Source organism: Nothobranchius furzeri, chromosome 15, assembly GCF_043380555.1.
Source record: "Nothobranchius furzeri strain GRZ-AD chromosome 15, NfurGRZ-RIMD1, whole genome shotgun sequence".
In the NCBI taxonomy this organism is placed as follows: Eukaryota; Metazoa; Chordata; class Actinopteri; order Cyprinodontiformes; family Nothobranchiidae; genus Nothobranchius; species Nothobranchius furzeri.
In genome coordinates this window covers 34,900,962-34,914,256 of record NC_091755.1, presented here as the reverse complement: position 1 = coordinate 34,914,256, position 13,295 = coordinate 34,900,962, and the positions used below count along the sequence as shown (strand labels likewise).

The following is a 13,295-nucleotide window of genomic DNA, read 5'->3' as shown; positions in this document are numbered from 1 at the left end:
CGGGTCATAATCCGCATAGAAATAGATAGAAAAAAGTTAGAAAAGACAAAAAGCTAATCAAAGTTTTATACCCTGAAAAGTTATTCAAAGGAGTTCATCCTTTGAGCGTTTGTGTGTGTGTGTGTGTGTGTGTGTGTGTGTGTGTGTGTGTGTGTGTGTGTGTGTGTGTGTGTGTGTGTGTGTGTGTGTGAGCAGACGGGGGTGGAAGTCTTACGACATGTGACAGCTGGTGGGCTGATGCCAATGGCGAAGGACGGAGCAGAGAAGGAAATGACTGTTGCCCAGGCAACACCGATCTAGAGTGGCTGATGGTCGGGTTGCGTGAAGTAACTGCCAGCTGAGACAGTGAGAGCTGCAGAGAAACAATGCAAATGATTTGCTGTTATTATTATGATTACCAACAACAGGGCTCAGGAAAATACTTTACGCCAGAGAGACATGTGCTGTCTCAGATCACAACAGAAGCCCATTATTCCTCAGCACTCAAACGCCTTGACCACTCCTCTGTTTCCACAACCCACAAGATTTTATAGTCATCTTCCTCCAACGAACTGACTTGAAATGGTTTGTGTATCTTCTTTCCATACTAAAGACACAGCCCCCCACCACCACCCCCAAAAAAGAGAAGTGTCTTTAAGTTAACATTAAGATTACGCAGAAGTTGTGTTCCTCCACGTATATATGTTTACATCTTCATCAATAATCACTAAGCAATTTTTTTATTATTTAACCTATTCATTTAAAGGAACACTTGTTGCATAGTATCCCTTTAAAAGTGAGGTTCAGTGACTGTGTAGGTAAACACTTTACCAAATTCCCATGGGACAGCACTCTGATGACCTCTGCTAACCAGAAACAGTACTTAACCGTTTTGCGAAGTGGTTAGTGTTCCTAGGGGGTGCTCTTCACTTGCATAATTTTCTGTGCTGGTAGCCAATATAAAGGCTAGCAGTTAGCTTTTTCAGTTCGCCGACCATCTATAAAAAAAACAAAAGAAGTTTGTTTTGTTTGTGGCTTTATGGTGGAGACTGTAGGTAAAAGTCAGAGTAATGTATTTGAAGATGAAGGAACAAGCTAAAACCAGAGTAAACATTGGCATGGCCTACACTCATTTGAGGAAGCTGACGGAGGCTAATCATGAGCTGATGGTGATGTGACTTTGTTGCCACTGGACTAGTAGGTAATCATTTTTTCTTGTCTAACAGCATGGATCTTTTTAATTCATGGCTTGTTTAGTATCAACGTTAGTTTTAGCTCGTTGTTAGCGCGAGCTACAGCAGGCTGCAGCAGGGATGTTCATGACAGTTGTACTTCCACTTTCAACCAGTAGGACGGAGAAGCTGGAAACTGTTAAGTGTTCCTTTACATGCAACTCGATTTATTAGCATATTTTCATGCATCTGTTCCCATTTGACTTGTGGCCAATGCTGCTCCAGATGCTAACTAACAACATTAACTTCCTGCTCAGTAACTCGTTCTCCCCATGAAGAAAAGCAAAAAGCTCTTTTTCAATGCTTCTGTCACACTTCTAGTTTATTTTAGCTAAAATAAGCTGTTTTTTTAATCCACTGATTTAATTTCTTATCTTTTTTATTGTCTTATTGATTGCAGACATATATTATTAAACACTGACCTACGCAGAAGGAGAGCTTCACATTTATCAAAATGTCTAAGTGAAAACAATTGGAACAAGTGTTTCTGCTGAGATGATAATTAAGAGCAACAGAGTAGTGTGCAGAACAGGACGTTGTTATTGTGTTGGAATTAGTGCAGCAGAAATCAGCTTAATAATGGATGAAGAAAACAAGCTTGTCATATTTTAATGAATCTGCCTAATGACCAGAACATTATAATAACTGTGAAATGCACTTACTTCCATCTCAGCACTTTTCTATCATTTATCTCATTTTCATTAGCTCATGCGGGAATAAGTGGGGGAGCTTAGATGCCCTTTTTCTGTCCACCTATGGCTAATCCTGGTGGATGATGAGGCATTCCCATGCTTTTCAGGAAATGTTAAACCTCTGGTGTGACTAATACAGCCCCAAGCTTTCCTCTGAGAGGGATCCTAACAGATAGGCATCGAGAAGGAATCTGGATGACGTGTCCAAAATGTATTCTAACTGATTTATTATGAAAGGAAGAGCAGTTCTGCTCTGAACTCCCTCTGGAAAAAAAAAACCTCTTTTAAGCTCGCCACTCATATGGTCCCAGTTTGTCAGGTTTGGTGGCAGAGCTGAAGCGTGGCTGAGAAGGTCTGTTGCCCAGACGCGGAGTGGTGGAGATAAACAGCGTGGTTTAGCTCCTTTAGGTTCGGTTTGAAGGTTTGAAGGCTGGTAAGCCTGAGAACTCGATTCAAAGTCTGGTGAGAACGATGACAGAGTAATGAATGAAACGTCGGCACTTCCGTTTATAGTGTCGGCGTGATGACGTCGGCGGACACATTGGTGGCGGGAATGCTGGGAAATGGAGTCAGCTGGAGGAGTTCGTGACACATTTAACCACTTCAATGCTATTTTGTAGCTACAACTGCAGAGAAAGGAGCCAGTTGAGGTGGTTTGGGCATCTGGTCAGGATGCCTCCTGGACGCCTCCCCGGGGAGGTGTTTCGGGCATGTCCTGCCGGCAGAAGGCCCCCGGGTCGACCCAGGACACGTTGGAGAGGTTACATCTCCAATCTGGTCCGGGAACGCCTTGGGGTCCTGCCGGAGGAGCTGGTGGACAAGGCCGGGGAGAGGACGGCCTGGAGCTCCCTAATTGGGATGCTGCCCCCGCGACCCGGACCCGGATAAGCGGAGGAAGACGAAGACGAAGACGAAACTGCAGAGAAGCTCAAAGATAAACTAATTTGAAACTTCTGATTAGATAAAAACTAAGTTAACAGAACGGAATATACATACATATATATCTTATTAACATGTTTGATGATAATAGAATAATATAGCATGTTAATTAAAACTAAGACAGCAAGACAAACAGGGAGAATCTGGTGATATGATAGACGTAGATCACAATACTAAAGATTAACCTTGACCCTCGTAATGATCAGGAAATGTGTTTATCTCTGAGAAAAACCTACGATTGGGACTTGGAGGGGGTTTAGAGCTATCCTCATGTGGCCTTTTAGAAAACTGCAATTTTAGTCACTTTCCCATTAGCTTCATTTTTCACCTTCTTGGTCAGCATTGGTGCACAGAGGACAGGACGGAGGACCCACGGGGGGATCTGCTAGGCAGGAGCAGTAATGTTTTCTAATGATGAATAATCCAAGAGGCACACAGGTACGCTGGCAGCCAGGTAAAGCCTTACTCCAGCAGGGAACGGTGTAGGTAGCAGAGGGATTAGAACGACAAGAGCTGAGAGATACTGAACATGTTTACGTAGAGGAAAGCAGAAGACAGAAAACAGTAGCTAGTGCAGGGCAGGTGGTGGGATTGTCAGGGGGAATCACGCAGCTCTCAAACTGAGTAGCTCTCAAAATATGTTCCCACGTCTAGTTCTACAACTTCCCTTTCTCCACATTAGGTGTTTTTAATGAGCTGCATCAAGGTCGACTCCCTCTTCTCTGAATAGGACAAACATGAGCTGGAGTGGCTTTTGTACGCTCGTCAGACAGTAAGAGCTTCAAAAGGAGGAGGCGACTTAATAAAAACACACAGAATACTAGACTGAAGGACCGAGAGCTAAAGGTGAAGGATTAAAGACAAATAAAGGAGATCACGAGGACGACCTGGCGCCACCTCGTCACAGTGTTACCAGTGGGGGTTGGATGTGAGTGAGCGTAAATAGTGCATGTGACGTGTGATGGGAGAAAATAAAATGTGAGAACATGGAGGACAGAGTGAAACGTCACCAGAAAGACATTCTGAGCAGCGACATTAAATGATAATGACCCACACTTGTAGTGAGTAAGGACTCCAAAGCGCTTCACACTACAGTGTATCATTCACCCATTCACACACACATTCACACACTGATGGTGATGAGCTACGATGTAGCCACAGCTGCCCTGGGGCGCACTGACAAAGACGAGGCTGCCGAGCACAGGCCCTCCGACCACCACCAGCAGGCAAGGTGGGTTGTGTCTTGCCCAAGGACACAACAGCAGAATTCTCTGTCCGGAGCCGGGATCGAACCTGCAACCTTCTGATTACGGGACAACCCGCTCAACCTGTTGAGCTACTGCTGCCCCGACTAGCCACCATGAAGAGAGCAAAAATGTATAAAAGGTATAATAGTAACTTTTCTAAGGTTTCTAACACAAAAGCAGGATGGGCGATATCTGTAAACGTCACAAATTCTAATTCACACAGTAAAACAATCACTAAGCACTTATTTATACATGCAAATAATCAAATGTTTTGCTAATCTGTTGCCTGATTTAGCCCTTTTATTCCCTTTTCTTTACCTGCAGAATTTATATTAACTTGATTATCCTCAAAAGCAACGGTCTCCATTAGTTTATTCAGAACTGAAGCTGAAACAGAACTAAACTGCGTTTTGCCTCCAACAATCACTAAAGTGGTTTAGTTGTGATGTTTAAGGTGAAATATTCCCCCGTATAATTAACTAATAAATATTTTATTAGCTAATCAGTAACTTTTACAAATAATTTTAAGCATTTATTATTAACATTATTATTATTAATATTATTAAAAACAAAAAACTGAGACCAAACTTGGCTGACTATTTAGCAAGAAACCAGTCATTTTCTTTCTTTCTTGCCCTTAATAAAGACTTAATAATGATTTTTAAAAGCGTTATGGAAATGATTAATAGAATATCTATTAGCCATCTAAATGGGGTGCTTTATTTTAAAGTAGTACCAAAAATTTGCTATAAAAGTTTATGTATAAATAATAATTTTGTTCCAGAAAAGAAAGTGAATCTGACCCCAAACCTAAAAGCCAGAATACTAACTGATTTATGGAGCTCAAGAATATTCTTTGCGTTTAAAAAATAAACCAAGAGACAACAGCTGGTCTCTTTGAAGGAAGGCAGCGTTTTAGGCTCGACTGAGTCAGTGCCAGTTGCCAAACTAGCCCCCTTCCAGCAACAAACTGAAACATGGCCTCACCTACTGCAAGCCCACCTGGGTCAACAGAACAAACATGACCGCTTCCCGATGTGAGAACTCACGAGAGAAACGATCATCAGCAGAGGCACACAAACGCCGCTCCTCTTCCAAATGCTACCTATAAATAACGCAGGATCTTTAGCACCGTGCAGCGTGGAAAATGGGGAGTGTCAGGGATCAATAATTTATGCAAGCAGAAGAAAGTCATCAGATCCAACAAGTCCAGCTAACACAAGTGGAGCATGCAGCTTGTTTACGGAGCCGTTGCAGGGGAAGGACGCTGCAGATTAATCAGCACTTTACATCCATGTAGAAGCCACGGAAAAACGGGTTGAAGAGTGAAAATTATTGAAGATTTCCACAAAAGTACTTTTAAGCCGGTGTCTTTGACAGAATGGAGGAAAGGGAGAGGAGGAAATAAATAAATAATAATAATAATAATAATAATAATAATACATTTTATTTCAACAGCGCCTTTCTGAACTCTCAAGGACACTTTACAGACGGATAAAATACACAACAATAAAAGATATAACAGCATAAAACAAACAGACAGATTGGAGCAAAGACAGTAACTATTGGAATGCTAGACGGAACAGGTGGGCTTTGAGTTTGGTTTTAAAGAGAGCGAGGGAATCAATGTTACGGAGGTCAGGAGGGAGTGAGTTCCAGAGCTGGGGAGCAGAGCGACTGAAGGCCCTGCTCCCCATAGTGACCAGACGGAAAGGTGGGACAGAGAGGTGGATGGAGGAGGACGACCTGAGGGAACGGGTGGAGGTTGAAGGATACAAACTATGATTCTGCACCATGCTCTGTTCTATTTCTTCAGAGTCATGGAATGACATCATAAGCATGAACTATATACAGTAAGCAATGAAGATACTAATCACATTTTTAGTCCCTCAGGATTATGAAAGAGGGTGTGCGTGCGTGCGTGCGTGCGTGCGTGTGTGTGTGTGTGTGTGTGTGTGTGTGTGTGTGTGTGTGTGTGTGTGTGTGTGTGTGTGTGTGTGTGTGTGTGTGTTTGCTGTAAACTCAAATACATATTGCTTTGCGCTTCTCACAGGCTGATCGTGCTTAAAAGTAAAAACTACTGTGGAGAAAAACCTTCCTGTTGTCCTTTTCAACAATCTTAGATTATATAAAAACGTTTTTTATGAACAAAGATGCATATTAAGACTTATTTCACAATGTGGATTGCAACTTAGCATTTTTCTCATTGGACAACTGAATAAAATAAAATGTTATAATAAAAGAACCAGATGGGTCTCCGGAGGCAGCAGACAGGTACCGGATAGCCAAGCGGGGTGCAGCAGTGGCAGTTGCCGAGGCAAAATCTCGGGCGTGGGAGGAGTTTGGTGAGGCCATGGAGAAAGACTATCGATCGGCTCCAAAGAGGTTCTGGCAAACTGTCCGGCGCCTCAGGAGAGGAAGGCAGCAACTCGCTCACACTGTTTACAGTGGGGATGGGGAGCTGCTGACGTCAACTGAGGCTATAGTCGGACAGTGGAAGGAATACTTTGAGGAGCTCCTCAATCCCACCAATGCGCATTCCGAGGAGGAACCAGAGCTGGGAGGCCTGGGGATGGACTGTCCGATCTCGGGGGCAGAAGTTGCTGAGGTAGTCAAACAACTACACAGCGGCGGAGCCCCGGGGGCGGATGAGGTTCGTCCTGGGTATCTCAAGGCTATGGATGTTGTAGGGCTGTCATGGTTGACACGTCTCTACAACATTGCGTGGTCATCGGGGGCAGTTCCTAGGGAGTGGCAGACCGGGGTGGTGGTCCCCATCTTTAAGAAGGGTGACCTGAGGGTGTGTTCCAACTATAGGGGGATCACACTCCTCAGCCTCCCTGGAAAGGTCTACGCCAAGGTACTGGAGAGGAGGGTCCGATCGATAGTTGAATCTCAGATAGAGGAGGAGCAATGTGGTTTTCTTCCTGGCCGTGGAACTGTGGACCAGCTCTATACCCTTGCAAGGGTGATGGAGGGGGCATGGGAGTTTGCCCAACCAATCCACATGTGCTTTGTGGATTTGGAGAAGGCTTATGACCGTGTCCCCAGGGGCACCCTGTGGGGGACGCTCCAGGAGTATGGGGTGGGTGGCTTTCTGTTAAGGGCCATTCAGTCCCTTTACCAGAGGAGCGTGAGTTTGGTCCGCATAGCCGGTAGTAAGTCGGACCTGTTCCCAGTGAGGGTTGGACTCCGCCAGGGCTGCCCTTTGTCACCGGTTCTGTTCATCACTTTTATGGACAGAATTTCTAGACGCAACCGTGGTGTGGAGTGTGTCGAGTTTGGTGGCAGGAGAATCTCGTCTCTGCTTTTTGCGGATGATGTGGTCCTCCTAGCTTCATCCAGATCTCACCTTCAGCTCTTGCTGGGTAGGTTCGCGGCCGAATGTGAAGCGGCTGGGATGAGGATCAGCACCTCCAAATCTGAGATCATGGTTCTCGACCGGAAAAGGGTGGCTTGCCACCTCCGGGTCGGGGGAGAGGTCCTACCTCAAGTGGAGGAGTTTAAGTATCTCGGGGTCTTGTTCACGAGTGAGGGTAGGAGGGATCGGGAGATCGACAGGCGGATTGGTTCGGCGTCTGCAGTGATGCGGACGCTGAGCCGATCTGTCGTGGGGAAGAGGGAGCTGAGCCAGAAAGCCAGGCTCTCGATTTACCGGTCGATCTACGTCCCAATCCTCACCTATGGTCATGAGCTTTGGGTAATGACCGAAAGAACGAGATCGCGGATACAAGCGGCCGAAATGAGTTTCCTCCGTAGGGTGGCCGGGCTCAGCCTTAGAGATAGGGTAAGGAGCTCGGACATTCGGGAGGGACTCGGAGTAGAACCGCTGCTCCTCCGGATCGAAAGGAGCCAGTTGAGGTGGTTTGGGCATCTGGTCAGGATGCCTCCTGGACGCCTCCCCGGGGAGGTGTTTCGGGCATGTCCTGCCGGCAGAAGGCCCCCGGGTCGACCCAGGACACGTTGGAGAGGTTACATCTCCAATCTGGTCCGGGAACGCCTTGGGGTCCTGCCGGAGGAGCTGGTGGACAAGGCCGGGGAGAGGACGGCCTGGAGCTCCCTAGTTGGGATGCTGCCCCCGCGACTCGGACCCGGATAAGCGGAGGAAGACGAGACGAGACGAGACGAGACGAACCAGATGAACATATTTAATGATGAAGTACAGTGTCCAGAAACGGTGTTTAAAGAGCCCAGACTCACTGTGCTACTATCCTTTAAGCAGTGCATGTCAGTGATTTTCTTATCAACATTTTATTAAATTGACAATGTTTTTGTTCTCGTTTATGATGTGTGACTCTCGTTTGGTGCAAAAATAATTGCATCTTCTGGAAAACAGCAGTTGATCCTTCCCCCTAAACCCTGGGAGTATGATGCAGAGTACAGATTCTGCTATTTGCTGCAAAAAAAATTTCAAGAATGTGATTAAAGCCACAAGAACTACAGCGCATTGTGAAAATAAATAAATATTCCCTGTCCGTATTAATTAATTCTGCCTGGACTGGACCTTTATCCAGTCAGGCACCTTTTGCTTTAACGTGTTCCCAGGAGCTGGCCAGTATACGACCACGGGCGGCTCTTCTCTGCCACTGGGAGTTGCCCACTTGTAGGATTCCGCTGCTTCCGCGGCTTAATCAAAATAAGGTCGGTTTGTAGAGTTCACAGGAGCAGTGCTCCCACGGCTCGCAGCCCTTGCTGGTTCAATTTAAAATAAGTCGACAAACCGGCCCTTCTTGGCCCAGAGAGGCGGCGCTGAGAAACAGCTGATAACCTGCCTCCTCCACTCTGACTCCATGTTGCTGTGTGTGCACGTGCACACGCTTGTGTCCCTAGCCTCGTCCTCCTAGCAAAACCACCATTTATCACAACTTTCAGTCCCCACTGGCATTTCCACTCATGCTGAAGGACGGTGGTTCCGCCCCGTAGTTTAGATCACCCTGAACAAACGGACACAATCCACATCATCTACCTTTGGAGCGCGCGGCTGATGTAAGACTCATTAGTAACCGAACACGAGAATCCCCAGCCACAGATGGATGATCACGGAACAATTAAAATCATTACGAAGCTACGGTAGGGTTGATCAGCGCCCCGTTAGCTGCTCACGGGAAGCCTCCGACATAAACATATGTTAATGTGACATTCAATCTGATTGGATGCAGCGCCACCTGATTGTCATCAATATTCTGTCTGCTTCCAAGGTTTCAACAGCTGACACAAGCAGGCATTTTGTTGTCTTCCATCATGAATAACATTTCCAACTGATCTGTGCTTCCTTATGCAGGGTGGGTTTGTAGTTATTCAGCTAAACGCCTCATGCAGGATATTTTGATATAGATTTCTGGAATCCCACGCAGGTGGATGAGCAAATGCAAAAAAAAAAAAAAACGTGTAAACACGCATCTCTTCAGTTACACCTCCTACTCACATTGTTTGAAGAATCTGGGGCAAATAAGTCATTTATGCTGACGTTTAACAAGATTTATAGGCTTGACCTGCTGCATTTGTGGACAGTCCAGACACAGTGTGAGTGTTAAAGATTTATAATCCCTGTCTGACCAACACATTGTGCCTATGTAAGCGTGCAGCTCAAAGGCCTTCCTGATCTAGGCAGAAATCATCTTAAGATCAGCGCTTGACTGAAACACATTAATAATGTTGGAGACGATTGGAGACCAAGATATGGCAAAAGTGTTTAAGTTTGCATGTCAAATTCAGGCTGAAACAGGAGATTTGCTTATGAAGGCAGATTTTTTTACCTGCTTGATTTGATGGGGACCTGAAATCATCCCGTACCAGCACTGACAGCTGTCTGTTTAAACTTAGCATGGTGTTGCCCTCATGATCAATGCAGGTCTCATCATGTTCTTCAAACATAATTAATGGTGATCATTTCCTGGAAGAGCAAACGTTCCATGGAATGGTTTTTCAGAGGTGGGCGGAGCCGAAGTATCTACATAAGAACCGAGGGGGGTCGCAGGTTAGTTTTAGTAAAGATTAAACACTCTGTTGCTGTAGTGTGCTTATATTTAATCAGTGAATGCTTCTTAATAAACCCTAACCCTACTGGTCGTTTATCCTCCATCAAACTGATTAAGTTGCCTTACACTAAAGCATTTTGGTTCCCATAACCTATATAACTGCATCTGTACAGACAGCTTGGGTCTTTTATCATCTACAGCACATGACATGAAAAGATGTGAACCGTCTGGAGGAACCCAGGAGGGAAAAGGCCAGTGCAGTAACCTTTGTAGGTCGTGTGTGTGACCTTTAAGCCCCCAGGTACCTCTACATGAAAAGCTGTCATAGCATCTTGATCAATACAGCCACGTGGGCTCAGGTGTACCTTAAGCCAATGTGACTCAAGGTTAACAGAGTGGGACGCTTCATCCAGAGATGCACCCTGAAAGTGTGTTGTGTAAAAGAAGAGCCCACATATCGACCGTGAGAAGAAACATCACGGATTTATCAGAAACACGTTGGTACAATAGTTTCCCCTGCCCAGATGTGCTCACATCTGGGCAGGGCAGAAGTAATTTTACAACATTGGTTTGAATAGTGCCAATAACGGGATGCAGTGACTGGAGAGGCTCATGGAGCTGTGCCACACACACACACACACACAGATTCAATAAGTGCACGCTGCGCAAACTCCGGCGCTGCGCTGTGCCGTCAGACTGAAGGCAGAAATGAGCGCTGCCTCCTCCGTGATAAAAAACCTTTAAGAGGTTTTATAACATTTTTCATTCAAGGTCAAATTAAGATATTAGCTTCTATTTTGGGATGACGCATGAAAATCGAGATCGATCATATTATTTTTAACCCTGTCTGTCGAGTGACTGTTTAGCTTGACGTCTGAGATATATATATATATATATATATATATATATATATATATATATATATATAACTCCACGCAGAAATGCCGCAGCCGAGTTTCGAACCTGCAACCTTCGTGCTGCGAGGCAACAGTGCTAACAACTGCGCCACCATGCAGCCTAAAGACAGGTACAACACCTGCGTAGAGCCTTTACCCTCTTTGATAAAATGCATGGAAAGCGTCTTACCCCGGGACCTTGAGGTGACTCTGGTAGAGAAGTCTGAAGCTTTTGACCTGAAAAACACAAGCAGAAAGCGTGCTGTGTAACACTTGCTGAGCTCTTAGATTACATCATGTCCTCTGGTGGTTTGACTACAGTTGAGTTGAACTAGCTTAACCAATGTTACTGTAATATCATCTACAGGCTATGCACCTTGTAGCAGGTTATTTTATAGTGAGGTTAGACATTTACTGGACTGTTGGTGCATGAGGGAGAACTGAGGTTAACGGTAAAATGTCGTATTTTTATTGCTTTCCCGTTGATTGGATTTGGAGCGATCTGGCATCCTGAGGTGCAGGAATGCACCGGAACAATGTGTACTGAATAACCCGAGCGAGGTAAATAACTGCACTGGAATCCCTGAACTATTTACAAACATAACACATCTATCCAATTTCACACAGATGAAGAGCCAGAGTTAGATGTCAACAGTTCGCTGACTTTTAACTGTAACAATGCTTCCTTGAGGTTTTTGGTAAGTAGCCATGGTAATACTGAAATGAAAAACTTCCCACAATCTATCTGTCCTCCTCTCCCGCTCTATCTCGCTCTTTATGCTGGGCTTGACTGGCCCTTTGGAAATTGCTTCGGTTGCCTGGGGTGTCTTTAGTGGCTCCCATCTGTTCAGACTACATGCATACAGAGTGGACATGTTATGGAACTGGCTGGCTCTCGCTCACAAACTCGCGCTGGCATCCTCCCCTTGGCAACCATTTTCTTTTCAGGGCTTGCTGTTCTCTCACAGCTCTACTTGTACAGCGAATTTGATTCACCTCGTTAGCAGGACTGATGTGCAACTGGCCATTTGTTTGGGATCACTAAGAGACCGTCTTGACAGCTGAGCAAACAGGCATCCAACTCGGGTTGGATGCCTGTTTGCTTCATGATAGGTGGAGGGTGGATGGCTACAACACAACAGGGACATGCAAATAGCACATTAGGAAATGTACAGCTAATAAATTATTGAGCATCTTTGAAAAGATCATTTCTAAACAACGTTTTTTTCTTCTCTTGTCGCTTTAATAGGAACACAGAGTGGAATGCGTCGGTAGCATAAAGAAAGCAGGATTCTGAAGCTAAATTATAGATCAGTAGACTTAAAGGGAATTTCTAACATTCCTACAGGAAGTCGTGTTCATGAAGAATAAGCTAAAGGTCCATTGTGACTGCTAGCGTATCACTTTATTAATTTTGCAGCGAGCTCCATCTGCAGGCAGCACACTTATTGCACATGCTTCTCCTTTAGAGCGGGATGACCAGTAAGGCACAATAAACTCCATAAATCTCAAAGGGTTATTGAATTATTTCAGGATGTAAAGATGGGAGTGTAACCAAGCAGAGTGTGGTTAAAATCTCCCGAGCTCAGTCACATAAACAATAGTTTTATTTTACTCTCCTCTGGAAAAGACTTCAGACTTACCCTGTAAAAGTAATAACAACTGCACATTGATTAAAATGTCATCAATAATGTCTATCTTCTAACAACAAAGGCCACGATCAACGCTATTCTCCACTCCAAAGATAAACTAACAGTCTCATTAGAAGGGAAATAATCAATTATACAACCAGGGTTCACTCAAGTTCCCCGTGCTGTCTCTGGGATTGAGTGGCTGCGTTACCACGCTTTTAATCAGCTCACTGACAGACTCACAACAAATCAGCAGTTTGGGTTTTGAAAAGGGATGCAGACAGTGGCGCATCATTTGTCTTCAGCGATGGGCTGTCGTTAAACATTCAATCAAAGCGTGGTTTTACTGGGAGGCGGGCCTGAAGCTTGGAGGTCAGAACTTCATTCAGAAAGGAGACTGTGGAGCAGTCACGCTTAATCTGAAAGGTTGGAATAATGTAGTTTTTACTAGTGAAATCCCGCAGTTATTCACGAAGCCCCCCCCCCCCCCCCCCCCTCAAACGACTTTCCCTGGTCTTCCACAAGAAAAACAAAAATACAGAGAACTGTTCAGATTTCTCAGGTTTTTCTTCGTCCGCCATCGCTGGTTTCCGGTTCCAGCCGAAGCGTCTTAGGGAAGACACCCGAGGGGAGGGGTGAGTATTCCGTGACCTTGGTTGTGCGTTTGAAGATTCGCCATGAGAGCTTTAATCAGCACAGAC

The 13,295-nt window shown here is 45.1% G+C and overlaps 1 protein-coding gene across 4 annotated transcripts in view; it reads right to left on the bottom strand.

Moving 5' to 3' along the window:
- The window catches only part of nphp4 (nephronophthisis 4), a 226,391-nt gene that overhangs the window by 91,520 nt on the left and 121,576 nt on the right, over positions 1 to 13,295 (bottom strand). For 3 of the 4 annotated variants that reach the window (XM_015967467.3, XM_015967465.3, XM_015967466.3), the window contains exons 11-12: positions 11,154 to 11,200; positions 215 to 352 (exon numbers count right to left, since the gene is read on the bottom strand). In XM_015967467.3, coding sequence (XP_015822953.3) covers positions 215 to 352; positions 11,154 to 11,200 — 185 coding nt within the window. The remainder of the gene's footprint in view (positions 1 to 214; positions 353 to 11,153; positions 11,201 to 13,295) is intronic. The other variant, XM_015967468.3, reaches the window with a different exon arrangement.